Source organism: Diadema setosum, chromosome 18, assembly GCF_964275005.1.
Source record: "Diadema setosum chromosome 18, eeDiaSeto1, whole genome shotgun sequence".
In the NCBI taxonomy this organism is placed as follows: domain Eukaryota; kingdom Metazoa; phylum Echinodermata; class Echinoidea; order Diadematoida; family Diadematidae; genus Diadema; species Diadema setosum.
The window spans coordinates 19,829,953-19,853,252 of record NC_092702.1 but is presented as its reverse complement, the minus strand read 5'-3'; the positions used below and the strand labels follow the sequence as shown (position 1 = coordinate 19,853,252).

At 40.1% G+C, this 23,300-nt stretch overlaps 1 protein-coding gene across 1 annotated transcript in view; it reads right to left on the bottom strand.

Annotated features, from left to right (window-relative positions):
• LOC140241561 (attractin-like protein 1) overlaps positions 1–23,300 on the bottom strand; it is a 116,959-nt gene that overhangs the window by 44,248 nt on the left and 49,411 nt on the right. The window contains 9 exon segments of the mRNA XM_072321298.1: positions 131–228; positions 1,395–1,544; positions 2,593–2,745; positions 4,006–4,160; positions 5,310–5,490; positions 5,808–6,024; positions 6,864–6,963; positions 11,842–12,001; positions 21,206–21,393. Coding sequence (XP_072177399.1) covers positions 131–228; positions 1,395–1,544; positions 2,593–2,745; positions 4,006–4,160; positions 5,310–5,490; positions 5,808–6,024; positions 6,864–6,963; positions 11,842–12,001; positions 21,206–21,393 — 1,402 coding nt within the window.

Below are 23,300 nucleotides of genomic sequence, written 5' to 3'. Positions count from 1 at the left end.
ACAGATCAAGTTAGGTGATTTCGTAATATATGACAACTGAGGTATGAGGTCTTATCACCTAAGGGACGATATGATGGCTTAGCATATCAGGTATATGAGCTAATGCATAGCTGCAATGAATGGCTGTCACCTCATCGGTACACTGACTGCTGCAGTTGCCATTACACCACCCACAGCCTGGTGTCTCAACACACATCTTGCAAGAGGTGATTGGGTTGCAGCGCTGACCTGGAGGGCGAGAAAGGATTACCACTCTCGTTGAGAAATATGACACGGCTAAGGTGAGATGCATCCTCATCAAGCATGGTAACTTACAATCCAGACAATACACAAAAAGCATGGCATCCTGGCAAACAGCTTTTCTGATTAAAAATGGATGTTTGTTGAAAAGGCTAAATTTTGCTTAAAACAACAAAGATGTCACCAATTAATCCCCAGAAAGACGGGGGAGGGGTTCTGATTGAGCCCCCCCCCCCCCTCGACATTTTTTCATGATAAATCCATAATGTAAAATTCTTGGGCCACAACCTTTCAGGACATTCAGGACTTCTTTTAAGTCTTGCGCAACTTTTGAGACCAAATTCCTGATGCCCAGGTAAGCGGTTTCTAAGTTACGCAATATTTTGTAAGTGCATGTCAGACCTAAAATTGCTCAAAAATGTGATTTCATATATAAATCCAATGCAAATTCTGTTTCTAGCCAAACTTCAAAAATGTATCATTATTTTTACTTTTACAGATTAAAATCAATTAATTTTATGTTGCTTAGTATCAGAATAGCGCCGCCGATGATTTCCATTGAAAAAAAACAATAAAAAACAAAGTCAAAAACACTGAAATACAAAAGAAATTTTAACGCTACAATTACATTAAAAAAATTTTGATACCGCCATTTTTTTTAATGTACGTTCAATAAGAATCCTAAAGAGTACTTAGACCAATAATCAGCCATTTTGGACCTTTATTTACAGATTTACAGCCAATTTTTTAAAATTCAATGAACAAATTAGCATAATTAATGTATTCAAAATAAATTTGAGTAATTGCAGAAAAATTACCACTTCAGTTTTGTTGATTATATTGTGGGTGATGCGTGCGCTAATTTTCCTTGCGATCACGTGGTCAACAGCCAAGATCTTGGCTGATGATTCAGGCTCCCACCCCCAGTCTTGCTAGGCATCAAAATAGCCCAGTCTTTTCAGCGTTAAATGTGTGGAGTACAAACAGTGCAAAACTGCAGATACGGTTAAGGACAAGTGCAATTATTAAATTAGGTTTATGTCAGTAGTCAAGTTCTTCAGTTTCATGTTTACACTGATGCCTTGCACAGGCAACCCAGAAGATCTTTTTTTTTGCTCAAGTGTCAAAGTTGGGATTCTTAAGTATGAACTCACTGTCGTCCTCGGGGCAAATGGACTTGTTGCCGGCAAGTCCCGGCACCGAGTTGGCCAGCACGCAGCTGTTTCTGGCAACATCCCAGCCACACCACAGGCCAGGCAGTCCCTCCATGCACTCGGAAGAATTAGTGATAACAGAACAATTCCCTGCAAATGTGTAAGATATGGATCAGGATAACACATGAATACACATGTGGTAAAACAAACAAACAAACAAACAAACAAACAAACCTAAAACAGACAAAGGTAAATACAAACCCAACAGGAGTCAACAAACTTTGGTGCAGTTTCTGATATTAGAGGAAGGAGGGCCACTGTACAAGAGATAAAAGAGAGGTATACAACCACTCATGGTCCAGCTGAAACATCAACTGCAGCTGGACAAACACTGCCAATCTTAGGCATTTTAAGGAGAACAGATTGATTTTGAACAATGTGGAGGTGGAGTCTTATACTTCTGTTTGACGAAAAAAAAAATTGCTCTCTTCTGAAACCAACACCATCTCTGTATGAGTCAGACAGGAAGTCAGCGAAAGTAAGAGCGCAACTGAGAGTGCTTCAGTAACGGAGTTTAGTTTGCAAACAGTGTACAACCTCGACAAATATAACGTTATGGAAATGATATGCCAGGGTGCAGGACCTTCCAAGAACTGACATGAATCAAACAAGCAAAATTGGGGTGTTTATGTTGCTATCTGTAATGTATCCTAGTCAATCACTATGAACTTCAAATGTGTCTGCTCCTTTCTGTAGCAGTGCGTACTGAAACATGATTCAAACATGGAAAGTTGATATTCAAATGGATGAAAAAACACTGAAAGTTTTGAAGAACGTGGCAATTATGCCATCCTTATCTAGACATCTACGAACAAAGATCACCATGCTAATGAACTGTTCAATGAGCTATTTACGATAATACCACAGTCTACAGGAACAAGAGAGTATGGTAAATCTGGCGGTGAACAATTTATCCTTCTTTCAATTGAGCATTCAGGGGTCACTTGCAATTACAATTTCTTCAATAGCTTCACCTTACACAGTATCTGTAAAACTGGTAGCACTACGGACGATGCACCTCCGAGCTTTCAAACTGGCAACACCAAGTTACACAGTTGTAATCTTCAAAACTATGCATGGCACTATGAATGGCTGTATTGAATGTTTCAACAGTCTCGAAAGCTGGGTGATCTTTTACCTGGGATGTAGTGTAAGGCACTGGTGGTTAGAAGCCCATTGTAACCACTGTATATCCACATGGATCCCTGATACACAAACGACGAGTGGCCAAATCGGGACACCTCGTTGTACAGTCCTGAGCTCAGGTCCATTAATTCCCAACTCCCGCACTCTGCGGACATCAAAGGATGGAGAAAATGCACAGAAACGTAATCACACTACACAAACAATTTGAAAGACAAGTTTGCATATCATTAACTTATCACTGATGCATTCATGAGAATGACATCAAGTACAGAGCGAGTGGCATTCTACTAGATCTTTTTTTTTTTCTCTCTCATATTTTCTTCGGAGAGAAAGGGTTGTATGCATGTGTCTCATTCTCTCACACTTGTCAAATGCAGTTTAATCTATCAAACACACAAACACACACATACACACACAAATACTTAACAGAAATTTTGCACCTGACATACCCTGACAACAGCAGTCATGAATTTTGCTGAAACATAAAAAACAAAACGGCTTGATATCATGATTCCATCATGGAATAGTGGTTTCCGCTCTTAAAGGTCGTTTTTATATCCCACCTAAGATTGCGCAAGTGGTTACGACAAGGTACAACTTGTCTCTTAGCTTTGTTTTCCTGCAAACTGCTTTGAAGCAGAATTGTTGCGTTCACGCACTTCTAAGATGTTTCCACAATACTATTATGACAAATAACTGAAAGATGATTAAATAACCCTGACAGTTGTTTTCAAAACAGACAATTTCATTTGTGTCCTATTTGAACAGGGTGGGAGGAAGTTGTAAATTATTTGGCAGGTTGATTTCCAGTTCAAGGTGAAGCGCAGACATTCCTAATAGCCACACAGGAAGTAAAGAGGGAGAATGCCGACATAATAGATGTTTGGTGCCGGCACAATTATCTGATGGCGAAATCAGAGACTTGCCACATATAAGATAACGCGGGGATCTTGAGCAGAATCACACCCATATGTGGGTCAGTTGCAAGTGTCTCTCAGATCTGATAACACTTTTCCCAGGCAAATGGGTGTCTAGACATCAATGTGTGAATATGATCACATTTTCTTCACTCCCTATGTGATATATATGTACTTCTTTTCTTTGACTGGAGTCATTTTAGTAGTTATTAATGGCAGGAGGATTATTAGAAAAAAGAGAACAAAATAACACTTCAGTCCACTGCAGTGTAAAAGAAATATTGATTTGTTATTTGTTTACTTTATTCTATTTTATTTTTTGTTATTTTATTTTTTTTTTTGGGGGGGGGGGGGAAGAGGTGTATTGATGTATATCTTACGTCTTGTCTTCAACAAAACAGTCAAAATCACATCTTGGATGTGTTCTTAGGATCACAGGGGCAATGGTTAGGAAGTCAAGCAGATGGAGGTAATTGATCTCGGCTCACCAATGTTGTAGGCCAGAAAGTCACTGGAGTAGCACTTGGCTCCGGTGGACTGCGAGGCGTCAGTATGGGTGTTTCCCCCAAAGACGAGCATCAGCCCGTTCAGGATGACTGCCGAGTGGAGGAATCTGGGTTCCTCGCTGGGTTGCAGGATCATCCTAAACAAATGTACGAACAGAGTAAACATCACACACCATGAGAAATTTCATCTGACATATATTTCCAACACAGCTAAGAGCTATGGAATATGTGGGGAAAAAACCTACAAAATGAATCTATTTTTTATAGCATGAAAACTGCATTCAGGAGAACTAACCTCTGAAAAATAAAGTCCTCTGTGTTTATAGGTACATCTGAGACATTTAATTTGATATCCTTCTCAAAGCAAATGCTGGGTCCTTGCAAATATCTCAATGTCAGTTCAACAGCGAGAGCTTTCCGAGCAGCAAAGGGGGGGGGGGGGGATAAATCTTCTAAAAGACTCTAGAGTAGAGACTTGCCCATACACAAGCCAAAAAGGTACATTAATCATGAATTGTGTGCTGATCTCTACTATCCATGCACATTATGTGGATTATCATTTTTTAGTTAGTCCTGTGGCTATCAGACCCATTTACCATGCCTGTAGTAAACACACATTATGAAGGAACAGTTTGATTGCTGTGCAATTTGCTACTTGTGTTATATTCCGAAGACATATATTTGCACTCCTTTCATATGCTTGTTACCTGCAGTCAAATGCATTGGAACTGGTGGCAATGAGAAAATAGTTCTCTGCATTTCAAAGACCTTGAATATTTTTGGCACTGCATCAGCAATGGAGCACATTCAACCAATAAACCTTGATAAGAATTTTTCTCTGGCCTCCAAAAATGTTAACCTACTTTTTGTTTGTTTACTTTTACTGGACCACCATACTTGCCAACATTTCAAGATGAAATATCTTACTCGCGGATTGCAAAAATCTTATTTTATATGCAAACTGAAGTTAAAAATCTTACTTTCGGTCGAATCTTCAGAAAATATACAAGAAAGGTATATCTAAATATTTTTTTTAAATCTGATTTCTCTGACAGAAAATCTGATTTTCCTATTTTTAATGTAAAAAATCTTACTGAATCTCATAAAATCTTACTAGTTGGCAAGTATGATGTAGAGCTGTTTTCCAGATTTCAGTGCCAATCGTCCTCACACCAGGTTTTACAACAAATGACTCTACTCATGCAAGTTATTCCATCTATGTCTACATCTATATTGTATGCAACAGAACATTTCATCATGTAAAGAAAATGCCAACCTGGACCTACCATGACTTTGTGACAATGTTATAGCTATATGTGTCGTCTGACAGCATGTGCTCTGTTGTGCGGAGTTTATAGCCACCGTGGATGTAGATCTTCTGGCTGACCGGGTCGTACACGCTGGAGTGGCCGTATGCACCCTTGACCGGCGACCCTCTTGCAGAGACCAGAGACCATCTGCCAGATGCTGTACATAGACAAAATGACAAAAGGCAGTGGCAAAGATACAATAAGTACCACTCCGATTGAATGGGGAGAGAGGATCATGGGTTGTGGTCAAAAAAGATGATTGATCTAACAACCGCACATACGTGTCACAGTTGCGTAATAGCTGACATATTGACTGACAATTAACTAGATTTGTATCATCAATCTCCGTAATGAGAATGGTGGGGAACATCATCATATCTAAACAGCACACTCTCAAATTCCAGGTCAGTGTGGCTTTAATATTGACTACATGAAGAAATTGGAAAGCCATACAACTCTCCGAGAGAGTCTTACTTATATTGTACTCCTGAACAGAGTTGAGGTAGCCGTAGACAGGGCTGTATCCGAAGATGACGATCATGACATCGTCCACGACGTGTGCGCTGTGTCCCTCCAGGGAGTAGAAGCCAGTGGTCAGCTTTGACCATGTCCGCGATGGGTGGTTGAATGACCATAGCTCATCGGACAATGACCTCCCGTGGAGCGAGCCACCAAACATGAGAAAATCATCCTTTGGGAGCAAAATTCAATAACATTGTCTACATGCAATTCTCAAGTATAGATAAATGAAAGAGGCTTTATGATTTTCTCACATCGAAAATATAAAGCCTGTGTTGTCACATAATTATACTTTTGTATCATATACATTGCATGTTCGGGAGTTGGGGAACAGATTAACTGTTCCATCTGAAGGGTTTGAAATGCAATTGCAGGAGGTTATATAACTTCCTTGACTTCATGTCTCGAGTTACGGCCTCAGACAAAACGTTTCTGAGCCTGAGGCTAAAACATCAAGGATTATTCCCAGACAACAAAAAATTCTATATCTGATACATGGATAAGTGAAAGTACAGCTGTAAGTCTGTTGTCATCTATTATTTGTTTACCACAGAAAAGAAAAAAAAATGCAATGTTTCACACAGGAGAACATCCCAGAATTTGCTGCCGGTGAGAAAATGTTTTGAATTATCACATGAAGATATTAACCGAATGGCTGACTGATATCTGATGACCCTATATCATATCAAACATTGTACCATATTTATTAAGATATCAAGCATGGGGAATTCTACCAAAAAAAAAAACAAAAAAAAAAAACTGTAACAGAGACATGATGCTCATGTAGCATTCAGCAACACAAAATGTACTTATGCAGAAAATTTTCCAGTGGTTTGAATAAATTAGAATTGGTTTGAATCAATTAGAATCAAAATCTGTTGAGAAACTAAGGAGGACAAAACAGAAATGTTATTGTGACTTACCGCAGGTGAAATAGTCTACACAATCTACTAAATGGCACAGCACAAAACTCCTACATGGCAAAAACAATGTCACAATCCTCCAACGTACCTGATAATGAACAGTGGTATGCGAGTATCTCGATCGTGGGAATTCCCCTGTATCCGAAGAACCCTCTATCTTTTCTGATGTCTCAAGTGGAATGTTGAACCTGGCAGGTAACATAAAAGAGAGAGAGAGATAGAGACAGGTGGATGAGAGATAACAGGACTGGCTGAGTAAGGTGATATATTGACTCATTTATCATCAATGAAACAGGATACTGACTGAGAAGGATTAGCGTCGACCAAACCTGATCGTGCTGATCCAGTTACTGCGTGACTAATTCCTGGTGCGAGTGTGTACAGCGGCCCTAGCCGTGATTTCGCTCCAAATCTGACATTCTAACCGCAACCTACTCACGCCACATTCCATGAGCAGATACTGTGATTGTCAAACTACCTGTAGCACATCAATGGCATTTACACAGCATGACGATTTTCAAGTTCATGAATTTCCTTGTGGAGCATCACTGTGAGATTCGGCTCCCACCTTCATACTGCTGATGAACATGAAATTAATCTTTCCGGCAAAACAGAAACATTCAAACAATTTTGCGAATTGAAGCCAATGATCATTTCCGCGGCGTGAAACATTTGCGAATTGGTGGCTGGCATTCAGTATGATGCGGATAGACAAAAACTTTGCGTGCATTCTATAATACTTTTGCAAAACTTGGCTTTGAGCGATATTCATCACAGTTTCATGAACGCAAAAAATTTCAAGTCCTACAGATTTCATAGCTGTGTGTAAAAGTCTTGAAGAAACAACAGTCATGGTGTATAGACTTACACCATATATACATATGAAAGTGTCCTGCCAAAAAAGGAAAATCTGTCAGATACGCGCCAGACAGAATGCTGGGACTTTGAGTCATTTTTTTTTTTCACAAACCTGGCTGGTAATGGGTACGCTTATATTTTATTGAATACAGATTGTGGAATAATAATTATCTCATTTTGTACACACACACACACACATACACAAACACATCCTTGCAAACACAGACTTGCCAACCCCTTTCCAAATAGCATTTAGACAGCAAAACTCGTCCTCATGCGTGAAAGTACACCCAATTCAACCCTCCCTTTCTTCCTTCCCGCGATGACCCAAAGTCCCTGGCGTGCATTCCCTCACTGCATACCCCGGTGTACAATGTACTCTATGCATCTATTCAGCATTTGATATGCAAGATTTCCCATTAGTCATTAGCCCAGTATGTTAAAAAAAAAAAGAGGAAGAAGAAAAAAAAAATAAAGGAGGACACGGAGGAGGAGGAGAAGAAAAAACAACACACACATCAAAAGCAAACATGCCTCCAGAGCATGCATGAGTCAAGCATGAGTTGGGAAGAAGAGACGGTCACTCAGCGGGGATATCGGGGGCCTCTGCAACCTTCCATTAGCACAAGGGATTTTTCCCCCCAGATCTTGGATAAGCAGGGAACCTAATTTCCATACGGCCACGGTCATGATGGAAACCAGTCTTGTCACTCACATCTCGGTCTCTACCCTGACACTGGATGCGAATACAATGGGCCGACAATCGTCAGGATGCCTTTCGAGACGTTCATACCTCAAGTGACTGTGACACGTTTCATGGAGGGAGGGGGGGGGGCATAGGGGGTAGACTAACAGAGTGATGAGCGATGCAACCATAACCACAAGTTGGAATTCAGTTTTTGTCACCTCTTTGCCATGTAATCACTGTGAAACTAAAGAGGAGAAAACACTTTCACTGACACCTGAGGCAGCTATACCAACTTCAAGATAAACCATACACCTGGAATGGATTGACTTTTGAAATTTCTGATTCTTTGACCTTTTTGGCTTGCGATCCTACAATTATGATGCAGAACCTATGTCCCTATCATTGAGAAGTGAATAGAGGTATGCAGAGGTATGCAACGGGAGAGCCACATTCAGTGCATGCAAAATGCCACTCTGCACTAAATGGGAACACGAAGTGCAGTGATCCCCTGCCTGCTCCCCCCCCCCCCACATCCACCTCCCCCCCCCCCCCCCCCCCCATAGATAGCAGTGTACGCTGCTTATAATAATTTTGTGCATCTGTCCGTAAAGCATGCTGGAGGCGTTATGTTTTCTGATTGCCCATCTGTCCTTCTGTCAGCCAAAGACGTCATAACAAATTGCAATTTAAACAAAGAAATAAATAAGGAATGAAAAGTGGGAGCTTATGCTTCATGCTTTATGCTTCAATAGGTAGAGAATGATGCTGATAAATAAATTTCTGGAAGCATCCCTCCAGATCAAAGGTCATTGAAATTTGGGTATGGAATGTTATATTCCTGTTATAATTTTACCAGTAATGTCCAAAGGTAGTATAATTAAACAGGCAGCATAGAAAATGAAAAGTTATTTTGTTGAAGTCACTGAGGTTTGGATGATGACAGATCAAAGGTCACTGTTAAGGTCACTGACCTCGAAAATGGCCTTGTAAGACATACACTTGTACAAGTAGCCGGAGCTTGGAGTGTACATTGGCAACACAATTTGGCAGGAAGAAAAGACATAAATGCCCAATATCTATGAAAATACAGCCCTGGAGGAAAGAACAAGGAGCTAAAGCAGAAGTAGGAAGTTTCCACTTATTCCAGCTACAACTTCAGCTCCATGAGTCTAAAGGGAACATACTTGGTGGGAAGAACAGAAATGAACAAGGATATATTTCATCCACACAAAGGCTTACAGGTAAAGGGGGTAGGGAGGGGGAGGGGGAGGAGATTGAGGAAAAACTAACACGGAAAAAAAGGAACCATAAAACCAAGTCATTTACTTGCAGATTTGTTTTGGAAAAAAAAAGATACAAAAGACAGTCACTTTCACAACACAGACTACCTTTTGTATCATTATCATCATGTACAATCAACAAAAATACTGAAATGTATTCCTAACACTGGTGCGAAGGTCTGAGCATGATTTAAAGTCCCAGGTCATCATAATCTCATTTCTACCATGGAAACCCGTCTGATCTAAAATCGCAGCACTTTATTCTGTAACCTCATGCCACTGAGATATATTTTATGAGAATTTCTATATATTACAATCAGATGGCACAGACATGAACTTAGCCAATAAACATTAAAATGATACCATGATTCAACAACAACAACAAAAAATTCCAGTAAGACAAGGTCCAATCATCACACTGATGGGGTTGTTGTTGTTGTTGTTGTTGTTTTGTATGTGTGCACATGTGTTTTTACAGGATATCATGAAATTAGCAGCCTGAAAACAATTCATATCAAAAGAGGAATGTGCTATGTCGTTAACAGAACAGTAACACTGGAAATGTTTGTTTGTACACATATCTCCTGGAATAATTTGTATGTATACCACTTCATTAAACAGGTGAAAAATGTGAGCCATTGTTCTCTGGGGTCCTCCAGTCCAAATTCTATGGGAGCTGCTACCATGATTGATGTGCAGCTAGGTTTACTGGCGATACACAGCCACAACAAATTTGAATAAAATTTGGCAAGAAATGTGGATGGTAGGACACACTCAAGAATTGTGATGCATTTGCCTACGCAGGAGAGAGCACCCTAAGAAAATGTTCAAGAACTAAAGATGATCGATCAAACACCTCCATACCAAGTCTAAGTGAAATCCACTAAATAAACAACCATCATCAGTCATGGATGACCTTTGAAGTCAGTATGATTGAAATGAAGAAAAAAAGGTGGCCAACATCTTTCTATCATTTCTCTGTGTGTCTGTCATATTGCCACTGTTGATTTCAAGCATGGGAATGAGCACTGTGTTTTTATTATTCCCAGATCACCTTATTTTTGGGTGGTAATCACCTGCTGATTTTTCACAGCCTGCCATAAAAGATCCTAGCCTTACTTGCAAATCAGTTGTCAATACTAGCAGTGAACAGAAATTTCCTCAAATGTAATGCTGCAGAAATATCACTGTGAGAGGAAAGTCTAGTGCAGGTCCCTCGGGTGGGGCTTAAGGCGATAAATCTTGGTTGCTACGGCGACCAACACCTTGCCCCGACACGCATGAAAGGTAAGCCTCACTCATCTACCATCTGAGGGTCATCACGAATACCGAGTTTCATCTCAATTGCTCAAAAGCGGAGGGATGAGTTCGCTCCTCAAGGCTTTGAACGATAAATCAGGGCTGCCATGGATATGCCGTGCTTGATACTGTGTCCAAACAAGAAGATAAAATTGTCTTGTACATTTCAAGGTCGTTTGCCCCAAGTTTCGTCTTAATTGCTCGAAAAGCGTGGGAGGAGTTTGCCGAAAAAGCTTTTTGCAATGACCCTTCTGACAAAACATAACAAATGATAAACCCACCGCATGCAGACCCCCCATGAGATATAATATGGCCCCCTACATGCCATACTTCAAAAGGCAGGAGTATGATAACCAGGGTGAAAAATGTACGGCACTGGGAAATGCATGTCCGGGTGGGGCATATCATTACTTGCCATTCATTTTGGATGTAACGGTACTGCCATGGGCAACTGAATGAAGACATGAGCTCACTCAGTATGAATAGAAGTACATGGAAATCTTACTCAAAATCTGGAGGCAGTATGATGCCCACTGTATTATTTCATGGAAATATCAATTCAAAACTTTGAACAAAACTCTATGACAAAACAGATGGACTGCACACAATCAATTCCACAGATCTGCTTATATTTCATTCACTCATATTCAAACATTAGTGTTTTGTCACATATGCACACACACACACCAAAAAAAAAAAAAAAAAAGGAAAAATAATCTCCAATGCAATAGTAGTGACATCCTAGATGCATCCTGCAGGTATTAGAGAGTTTTGGTCAATGTATCTTCATTCATAGAAAGGGGTCACACACTACAGGTGCACTCGGCTCCTCATTGCTCACAGGCAGTCTATACACGCCCTGCCCGTAGAAGTTATTCATGGCATCGCAGACCAACTTCAAACCAGTCGTAACAGAGGCACAACCAAATTGGGGGACTTACTTTGAAATGGTCACGTTCTTGTCGTCATCAAATGCGTATCCGCCAATGACCCACAGGTCATCATCGACCAGTACTGTACTGGCCGAGGCTCGGCCTTGGTTGATAATGCCCGACCTTATCTCCCAGAGGCTGTCAGCTTCGCGAGTTCCGCAGTCACGTCCTGTAAGATACGCACACACACCGAAAATAACAAAAATGCAGGAAATTGAATGTGAAAGAGTTTCAGAATTGGTCAATGTCAGACACACACACACACCAAAAAGTAAAAAAAGAAAGAAAGAGAGAAGAAAAAAACAACACCCAAAACAAAGGGAAGGAAATTGAAGGTGGAACAGTTTTAAAATTGGTCAATGGCAGATCTATTTTAAAACCAAAAGTGTGAAAGCCACTGCTTACATGTTCCTAGCATTTATGAAAAGCACCATGAAGACTCATGCAAGCACACTCTGGGAATGTAGCCCAAGGGACAAAACATTTAAATCATCTTTTCCCGCTTTCCATGTAATATAATTGCAAACTCTCCATCAATTGTCAAATCTGTCAAGGGTTAAGGCCTCTTAAATAGCTCTATCCAGTGTTTTTGACCCAACGCACACATTATGGGACCATCCTGCCATTAGACTGCTCAAGCAAGCAGCAGTAGTCCAACTCGTTATCATCATAATCTCAGTTTGTGTCATAACAACCGCCCCTGTACTGTGCATGCAGTAACCTCATCACTGCATTCCGCTCTGCAGTTTCACAACAGAACGACTAGCTTGATCGTAGTCTACGGATGACAGATCTAAATATAGCGATGACAGAGACCTTCCATGTCGCCAGTTGTGAAGCTGCGGAAACATATATGGCGGATGGCACAAGTATGTCATGTCTGTAGTATTAAATGTACAACCTGCTTGCCAACTCCCTACAGACACTACCTCTTTACAGACACATTAACAATGTGGTGGCTAAATTTTAAAATTGTCAAAAACTGTACTGTCTGAGCTGCATGATGTTAATGATCAAAAATGGATGCAGGAACATCCCAGCAAAGAGAAAATTGTAAAAGCAACCCTGTCACCACACAGGCATCTCGAAATAGATATCCCCACACTAGAAAATCTATGTCCATAAGTGGTTTATTCTACCCCACTTTTGTCTTTGGGGTAACTTCAAACATGGTATTCATCTGGTCACTAACAGTTGTACTGTTTTGAAGCTTCTAACCATCATCTTTACACACACACACACACACACACACCACACACACGCACACACACACGCACACACACACGCACACACACACCACACACACGCACACACACACGCACACACACACACACACACACACACAAAATCACACAGCGGTAATTCTATCTTTATATAATTTTGATCAAAAAGAAATTGCATTGTGGCTTTCCTTTTGCACACTATGCGAATTCATATTAGCAAGTACAATGTAAGACTGTTTAGCTAAGATCTTTCAAACAGTCTTACATTGATAACTCTTTTTAACTATTATATATACTGTATGTTCATTCCCTGTCCCTCAAACAGTCTATAAACAGAATATTTCAAACAATCAATGAACTTTAATGAAGAGTAACAATTAACTTCTGCTGTCAACACAGTAAGAATGCCATTAAGGCATACTCAGGCATTTGATTTCAGTATCATAACTTTACATGTACTTTCAATGGAAATGCACACAGCAGTCTTTGCCTTGTTACTCACACAGCTATTTCGGCAGTCAACTGGAATGTTGCATAGCTTCTTTTCTAAATTGTCAATGAGTGTAAGTTATCATGACCTTGCTGTTAATGTTCACGCTACCAACGTAAAGTGACGTTTCTGAGTATTCCCTATCTCCAGAGCCAAGCATGAAAATAGCTGTTGAGTGACATGATAATACTGATTGCCAAGAACTCTTGCCTATGCCAGGCAAAGTGAAAGATCTGTCCCAGTGTTTGGTGCTGTCAGTATATTGAATCAATGTTGCCATGGTAACTGTCAACCAACCAAAGTCCTCAACAGAGGGATGGTGAATCATGATCTTGAATGAATCTGCATCATTTGACGGAAACTGTCTATTTTTCTTTCTTCCCTGAAGGCAATTTAACTGACTGCCCAAACTAGAGATGAATGAACATATCAAGTTTTGGTATAATCTGCTTCCTCTTCTTTCTTTCTAACTTTTAAGCAGAAATTGCTTTTGGGACAACCAGGTATCTCTCTTAAAAAATATATACATATATCATGTATGTACTGTTATATATGCGCATTCCCTATCACACAAAAATCTGAAGCACTTACTGAAATCATATTTTCACTCAATAATTTCAAAAAATATTTGACTACTTGGAATCCCCCCCCCCATTCTTTGATTTTTATTGCAGTCCACCTAATTTAATTCAGTCATGATTAAACATGTATAAGCTTTGTAAGTATGGAAACGGTCACAGTATGAAAACAACCCCCCCCCCCCCTTACCAACTACTGAACATGATTCCATCTCATTGCTGATCAAGGAAAGGTAATAATCACCAGTTTCAATGCAGTTCTGAGTTTACAGATGATCAAAATTCTACAGCGTCTTTGTCAATATTTTCTGGCTTTCCAGGAAGATGACCCAGAATTTATATTCTAACAAAAGGTATTCACTAGACTCTGCTATGTGGGTGATTTGTTCCTTTGTCAACCTTATTGTATGCATGGATGGTGTTGTAGGTTCTCTACTGCACTGACTGGCACTTGTACAGTATCTTTGGTTGCTTTATCGACACAACTCCAAAAGCAGCTGTAAACATTTTTTTTTTTTTTAACCAGTTCTATGCTATTCATCTTTTTTTTCTTTTCAATTCAGTAGCATTGTAGCTCTTTACAATATGGCTTGGCGAGCCTTTTGGTCATTGGGAGTAACCTTTGCTCAACCACAATTTGCACAAGAGATTCAAATGCACTGTAAATCAAGATAGCCCTATTCCTGCTGATTTATAGACAGTTTTGGATGGGATAATCCACTAGGACATTTGCAAACACTTCATTCTCACCAAATTTGGGGATTTTATGGTGAGCTGTACTTCTGCTTTATGGTGCTGAGGAGCAGCACTTCTGGCATAGTGAGGAAGTTTATATCATACAGGTCCACACGTAATTGTTCCCGTGTCAGCATGAGGAAGTTGGTGCAATGTAATTACTCATGCCCCATTTACTGTGCGCCATGCAAATGGCTTTGCAACATATCATCACATTCCAGCCAATGACATGACAATCAACATATAGGTCCTATAATTATAGCCGTCTGGATGGGGGGGGGGGGGGGGAGGGGGGTGACGTCACAACGCTATGTGCACTTTTACCATGAACAAGCACATGACACTAAATCACAATGTCTGCACACTTGTAATTTATTAACAGAAATATTATAAAAGCAGTGCTAAGCAAACCAACAAATGGAAGACAAATAAAGCATCTGGTACCTTCTTGGGAGCCAAATGTAACTAAACTCTAGACCACGCATAAATAAATTCAGTCAATTCATTACTCTCCACTACACGCATACTACTTTAATAAACTCGCCACAAGCTAATATAATCAAGTGGGCCATTCAGAACTACCTTTAAAAAATAAAAACTTCCCTTGTCGATAACAGTGCACACATACTACAAAAGATTAAATCTGTCAATTTTCTATTGAAATAAGGGCAATATGAAAAGAGTGATCATTATTTCTCTCAAAAGTTTTGGCCCTCACTGGTCCAAAGTGAGGTCATCTCATGACCTTCAGGAACCAGCACTATTATACCTCATACAGCACTTTGAACATGCATAAACTTTGCCTCTTCAAGTTCTGAAAAAAAAGGAGAGACAATTTCTGCAAATTTGTTATTAAAGTTCCTGTATTCAGAGCCCATTCCTTGACCCAATCAAAACAACTGAAAATCATCTTCGTCATGGATTATTCTAGCCATCTTTATATGCAAATGTCAATGTAATTAGAGAACACATTACACACAAAGAAATAACACTGTCTATGACAAGCAAAATCAATGTCTGCCCCCCTAGCGAATTCTCAATCTCTCGTGGATGCCAGTCGTGTGTGTCGGTGCATCGAACACACATACTCTCAAACATGATATCATGCATGAGGCCCCTTCCACATATATATATATATATATCGATACTGTCTGATCCCTCCCGGTAGACAATGTTTGCGGCAATTCGTTCAGCACGTTCCGCCGCCACTCACTCCATAAACATCCTGAATTCATGCCAAATTGGATGAGAGCGTTCTTCGCGAACTCGAAGATTGCAGTGCGTATAATAAACAGACCACATTGCCACGAGCTAATTCCTGCCTTGACTTTGTGACGGGACAAATCGGTTAGTGTATGATAATCCTACCCTGCAAACAAGCTGTATAGCCCTGTCTTATGCAGAATAGTTCTATGCACTCTGTCATCATGATTTGTAGTGCAGCGTATTTGATTTTCAAAGGGTATTATCATAATTCCATCTCCTGAATGCTTGGCATAAAAGATATGATGATCTGATAAGTTTTGATGATTCTATTTTCCAGTAAAATTGGATGAGCATTGCTCTGAGTGAATATGGGTTGAAATTCCCACATCATACCATTCTTTATATAGTAATGCTGCAGAGTGTAACTCATTCGAAGACTGTGTATGCATTGCAAAGATCGCACACGACCTCAAAATAAAAGCGAAAGAGGAATATTTCGGCATGAGAGAGGAAGCATCTAGAAATATATCAAATAAATCTAAATGACTGAAATCTTCATTCCTACAGAATTTTCTAGTTTTGAGTGTACATATGACAAAACAAAAGTAGATTAATTTGGCATGAAAGAAGAGCCTATCAACCAGATTTACAGTAATAATTATATTGCACAATTCAGAAAATATTATGTGCACGTTAAAGGATGACTGCCATAAGAAGTAAACTATTCAATAGATTACCATTTTCTTGAGGACTTGTCCCAAAACTATACTCTGGCTTGAACAAATGAAGCTATCACACATCTTATAAACCTAATGTGGCAAAGTTTGTGACGTAGTAATTCTAGGATTCTGTTCGGGGAGCCTGGGTGCATCTTCAGCTTGTGTTTGCCCAGACAGAGCAAATAGATCCATTGCAGTGAATGGATTTTTCACACGCGGCAAAAGTAACAGCATGGGCTCCTCTTTTCCTCAGGGATGAAGGACTGGGACCACCAAGCCGTTTCTTTGCAGGCTGGTCCACAAAGGTTAACCCTATTGAGGCCATAAATCTGGGGTGCATATCTGGCATATTCTCGCTGGCAGTGAGAGACTTACGTGGAGGATAATACTGACCAAACATGGTCAATACAGCTGTATTATGATTGCTACCACTTCCCAATAAGAAATATGGGATACAATACATTGCTCTAGTCTGTTTGGTTGTTTGTTGCACTGCTATCAATGCTACATGTATAGTCTATTAGTCAAGGTAATATGTACTATCATTACTGATAATTATTCTTTCTTTTTTTAGTTTCAAAACAATATACAGGGATAACACAAGCATCGAAATAATGACATGTAGTATCACAATCAAGATCAGTAAAGAATACATCTTGTTTCTCTAAGGACTTGATGGAAATGAATATTGAGGGGCTGCTAGAAAGTAATTAGTGATAGAGTTCATCCCAATACCATTAAAAAAAGAATAAAACTGACAAGACGAAAGTGAAATTTGCAAGTTCTTTGAAAAAGCACTTCATAGTTTAGGAATCGAAGAAGACACTAAAGGCCCGGTCCCACTGCACTTACGGATGCAAAGAGGATGTAAAGCGTACAAAAAATCTTGCCATCCGTTGGAAAACGCTACGAATCCGCTGTGTACCCATCGCATACGTGTTTCATCCGCTCTATCCATCGAGCATCCGTCCACTGTGATTTCATCCGCGCAAAAAGTTTTAAGCTGCTTAAAACTTTTAGAACGGATGAACTTTCCGCTGTGTACGATGTAAATCCGCGACATACGAGCAACAAACGTTATATGTCCGTGCGGCATCCCTTAAACGTCCGCTGCATCCTCTCTGCATCCTCTGGGCATCCTCGCAACTCACATCCGCTGCAGCTAAAAACGGAAAGAGGGAGGAAAGATATGGTACGTGGAACGTCTTTACATCGTTAATAGCACGTTAATAGAAAGGATGTAAGCGTATGCATCTCGTATATAAAGCATTTCGAAAGCATCCCCTCTGCATCCGCTCTGCATCCGCTCTGCATCCACTCTGCATCCGCTTTTTCTGCTATGCGTACGTTTCGCAATTATCTCCGGTAACCCCTTCGGAGCTGTCATCCCCTTCCATCCGCTTTCATCCGCAAGGCTTCCGATGAACATCCGTTTAACATCCCCGCTACATGCTACCCACGTCCGTTCTATTTCCGTTCTGTTACCGCCAATTTTCGCCAATTTTGTCAATTTCTGGAGCGGATGAAAGCGGATGAAGCCATCCCCGAAATTTTGCTCGTCCGCTGTGTCCTTTCTGCATACGCTTTGTGTCCGTCGGCCAGTGGGACCGGGCCTTAAGGAGCAGTTTAGTTAATTCATCATTTCATATACTTTAGACGGTTAAGTGTAGGCAAGTGGGATACATTTGCCTTCTTTAAAACATAATCAGTATATCATACCACAAGATTGGCCCATGACTTACACATATGTTTACATGTTGTTTCTTGATCTTAACCTTTGCACTTAAGGGCAAACTCTAAACCCTTCACATGAGAGAGATATTTTCAAACATATGGCATCTCTCTTTAAGAAAGACGCCATATGTTTAATATCACATTCCCTTTGGAGGGACCTAGCTGCAGCTACACATGGGAACATAACATTTTGTTTGAAATTTGATCAGAGTGACTTTGACCTTGACCTTTGACTTTTCACCACCATCATTTTGTATGATTGGCTAATGATTCCTATGTTGTACCTTTGTACCATCAATAATCCTTATGTGACTAATTGCTGGAAAATGACATTTGAAGGCAACATTCACAGTCTGTAAGCCTTCGACCTTGGGTAAATTTGTCAGAAATTTAATCTCCAAATCTAATCAGCACATCTACATCTCATGTAGCATGCCTGGGCCAAATATCATGAAAATCCACTTAAGTATTTTTCTCTTTAATCTTGTTAACAATATATCTGGGGTTTACAAAATAACCCCTAAACATGATATCTCTGGGATGCTTCAGGACACAGGCACTGAAAGAAAAAAACAAACAAACTCATCACATTCAAAATATGAATTCAGACACAAAAAAAAAAGTAATGGACTGTATCTCTGTTTTAATTTCATTTTTTGATCTAGGGATAATTGAGTTTTTAACACAGAATCCCTCCGGGAACTAATGAAGTTAATAGAGATTCATTACGATACTTGTATGCTAAGAGAATGGTATTTGATTTCTTAAAACTCTGATTATCTCTCATAAGCTCCTTCAAAAGGTCATCACTACATTGAGGTCAGGACAGCTTCTGTCAAAATTTCAGTTGAACTGAAAAAAAAAAAGAAACATGAGAATTTGAGTCACAAGACAACATGTCTCTGTTTTTTCTTCCCCCCCCCCCCCCTTTTTCTATCAAATCATCTTCAGGCCAAATATTTAGTGAGTCTAATTTTCGCAAATCAAGACCTCATGACAATTTCACAAGAAGTTAAATTTGCAATTGTGGAGTACAGTTCTGTATGGAGAAATGTATGCGTGCACATCACATTAATGCATAATTTTCGCGTGTTTTTTAAATTCACATATATCACCTGACTTGCAAAATTTGCAATAATGAAAATCTCATGAAATATTTGGTGTATCCCATAACCCATTTAACAGGATGAGAACTAATGAAAACCTATAGTTGGCTTGACATTGGGTGGTATCTCTATCTGCATACCATTAATGTCCCTGAAGATTTTACGAGTGACAAGAAATCTATACCACACTGGCCTTCATAATCATGGGATTAACCAAGATTCTAATCAAGAAATATCTGCTCGTACTCCCATTCATTCAACCTTTCAATTACTATCATTTCTTCGGCAAATCATAAAATGTGGATCACATTCACTCAGCAGTGTGCTGGCTGTCCCAGTTTTGAAACTGGACACCTTTTTGTGATATATGTTGCTAATCGGTGAACACCAACATTACTGAAAGCTCTTTAATTCTTCCGCTGGAAATTACAGTACCAGTGAATGCCTTTGCTCACACCTTATTCTGCTATGCCATGCACGACTCTAGTCTGCACAGACAGAACACCATTTCAAGGCACTTTCACAAAAACAGTGAACCCAAATCCTTTTCAAAATTGAAGATTTGTTTTTTTGTGCCTCCAGTACCCCCCCCCCCCCCCCCCCATGGCCCTTGACTAACAGATAAAAGGCCTCTCCTCTGCACGTACTGGTCTGTACCAGCTCAACACATAAAGGACAGGAAATACTGTTGGTTGCTTTCACTTTAATTCGTCCTCAAGATATGTACTTCCTTGAACATTACTTGTTGTGCAACAGGAGGACACTGAAGACAAAACTCACATTGGTGAGATTGAGATCATGATTACATACTGACAAAATGCTCCCAAAATATCACAACTAGTATTAATTTACACGACACTTATGACAATCAGGTTTTCTGGATGGGTTGAGAAGAATTATTTTAATTTTTTATCTTCCCCAAGATGTATTTCCAGGAATCTCTTCTGATTTCATTTTGGAAGGGATCTTGATTCCCTTCTGAATTCCTACAGTGAAGCAACGCTGGCTAGTAATCAATGGCATTGCATTTGATGCAATGCTGCTATATACAGGATGTAAATTTGATGAGTACATTATACTACATTTCATTTTGCTTCACAAGAAAAACTCTGATATTCTTATATTTTACTAGAAGCTACAATTCCATGAATTCATGCATTCAAACATCAATCACATATCACAAATGCCTTGAACTGATATTCACTTGGCAGTCACTAATTCAAGCATATTGAATTTACAATCTGTACTGCATTCCCCCCCCCCCCCATAACGCTGCAGTGTAATTACCCTTTCTCCTCTTTTTTATTCCTTACAAAATTGCCCTTATTTCTTATGCAAAATGCAGTATAGGATTTTATATCTGCACATGAAATTCCTTCAATTCCCTCCACACAATTGGGGGTGGGGGATTCTTGTCCTCCCCATCCTATCCCCTTCCTTCCCCCCCCCCCCCATGGATCCCATCCAGTCACTGTAAATCTTGTCTCATTAGATTTTCCTCTTTCCCTCATTCCAGTGCCTTAATCCTCTCCTATGCACTATCCCAACCATCCATCAACAGCCCGCTAAAAATGCACTTTACCTTTGAAGCCGGGATGACACACGCACGACTCCGAGTCCGCGTCACAGTAGCCCCGCCCACTGCAGTTGCTGGGACACGCTGGGATGTCGCAGGCCTCCCCGAGCCACAGTGGGTCGCACGAGCAATTGAGATGGAAGCTGTCACAGATGCCGTGTCCACTGCAGCCATCACCAGGACATGTGTCTATGCTACAATCGTGGAAGGAGGGAGGAGGATGGAGGAGGAGGAGGGAGGAGAAAATATAAATGATAAAAGAGGAGCGAGGGAAAGAAAGAGATGGCAAGATTGAGAGAGATGGAGAAGATTATCATGATATTGAGTCATATACTGGTAACGTTACAGCTGACAAGAATTATTCAACCAACCTTCAAGGCTCTATATCGAATGGTTGCCATGGAAAATGTCACTCTCATCTTCCTGTCACATTTCTGAACCAAATACTGGATGAGCTCATTTTTGTCTGGTATGCCTTTTCTGACAGGGCTTCAACTAAATTCAACATGAACTGGAATATAATGGGCCTTGATTAAAAAATGATGACATTATTACCCCACACACACACACACACACACACATGAATTAATAACTCATTCCATCAACAGAATAGTAGTTCATCACGACTGCATACAATGTAGATTGTTCATGGTCTCAATCATAAAACAATATTATGTCATGCAAAGGACAAAGTTTCCTCTTCTTCTAGAAGCAAATAACAACAACAACCAAATAACCACAAAAAAAGCATTGAGAGCTTTGTGAAAATCTTTGTTTTCTGTAAAGTTCTAAGGTCAACTTTGGTTATGGACTGTCTCTTGAAGCTCATGCCATCAAACTGATGACTTTATGTGGCACTATACTGGAGGGAGAAGAACTCCCTAAATTTGCCGAGAGTGATGGAGAGATGGCCTTGCGAGATGGGCAATGAAGCATGCTCATTACCGCATGATTCCCCTAATGAGTGCTAAAACGGACGGCTACAGGGATACTCCCCTAGTCACTCCATGACGTTTCTCTCAGACGGCTACCTAACACGTTGATGGCAGTGTACATGTGTGCAGCCAATACCGGAAGCAGAGGGAAGCGCTTAAATTGCACTATACCTATATGTACTTGTTGAATACATGGGTGAAACGCTTAGCAGTAATGATATTATAATGACAGTCACGATCTTAAATATCAGAAGTGAATTCATCAGTGTTAACATACAGTGTACGTGTGTACATACAGTATGTAGGATACACAAAACTAAACATTTAGATATCACTAATGGTAGCTACACCTTTTTGTACATGAAAATCATACAATATTTTTTTCAAAAAACGATCATAAAATTCAATGTTTAGAGAATAAAACAAAGGTACTGTACCTATAGTGGCCTGCCACTGTGAATTATACACTGTGTCTATATAAACCCGCAATTGATATTCATTGCCACCTACATTAAACTGTACATTCCGTGATAATATACAAATGATGCACAGGATAGAGTGCGTTAGTGGAGGCGTATAGTGCACTCGAGGGTATTTACAATTGTGAAACGTGCACGAGGCGAAGCCGAGTGCATGTTGCACTACATTGTAAATACCCGAGAGTGAGCTACGCCTCCACTAATGCCACGAAATAATCCTGTGCATCATTTGTTTTATAAAATGGGTCGAAAATTCAAAAACTAACAGCATTTTCCAGCGTTTTTCACGTACCTTTGTGGGTCAAGACGTCCGAAGATGTTCGTCCCAAACATTTACGCACGTCGCACTCGGAAATCCCGCACATACAGTATAAGTATGATGGGGGGTTGGGTTTCCGGACACTTAAGTTCCCGCATGAAAACTTACTTATTTTACATAGAATATGCACCCTTTACCTTAAAGACTTGATACAGACTCCTCATATAGGCCTACTAGACAACATACTCTGAAAACGGTGTGAGAATTAACCTGCTAAATCGTTGGATTTGCCCTTCAAAGTGACTCCATGTACGCGTCCGGTCCCACAATGCTTGGTCTACTGTACTGTACAAAGTGTACGTATAAGAGTATACGTACGCCACACATGTTATGCACAAGGGAAGAAAGGCCGGCCGGCCGGCCGGCAG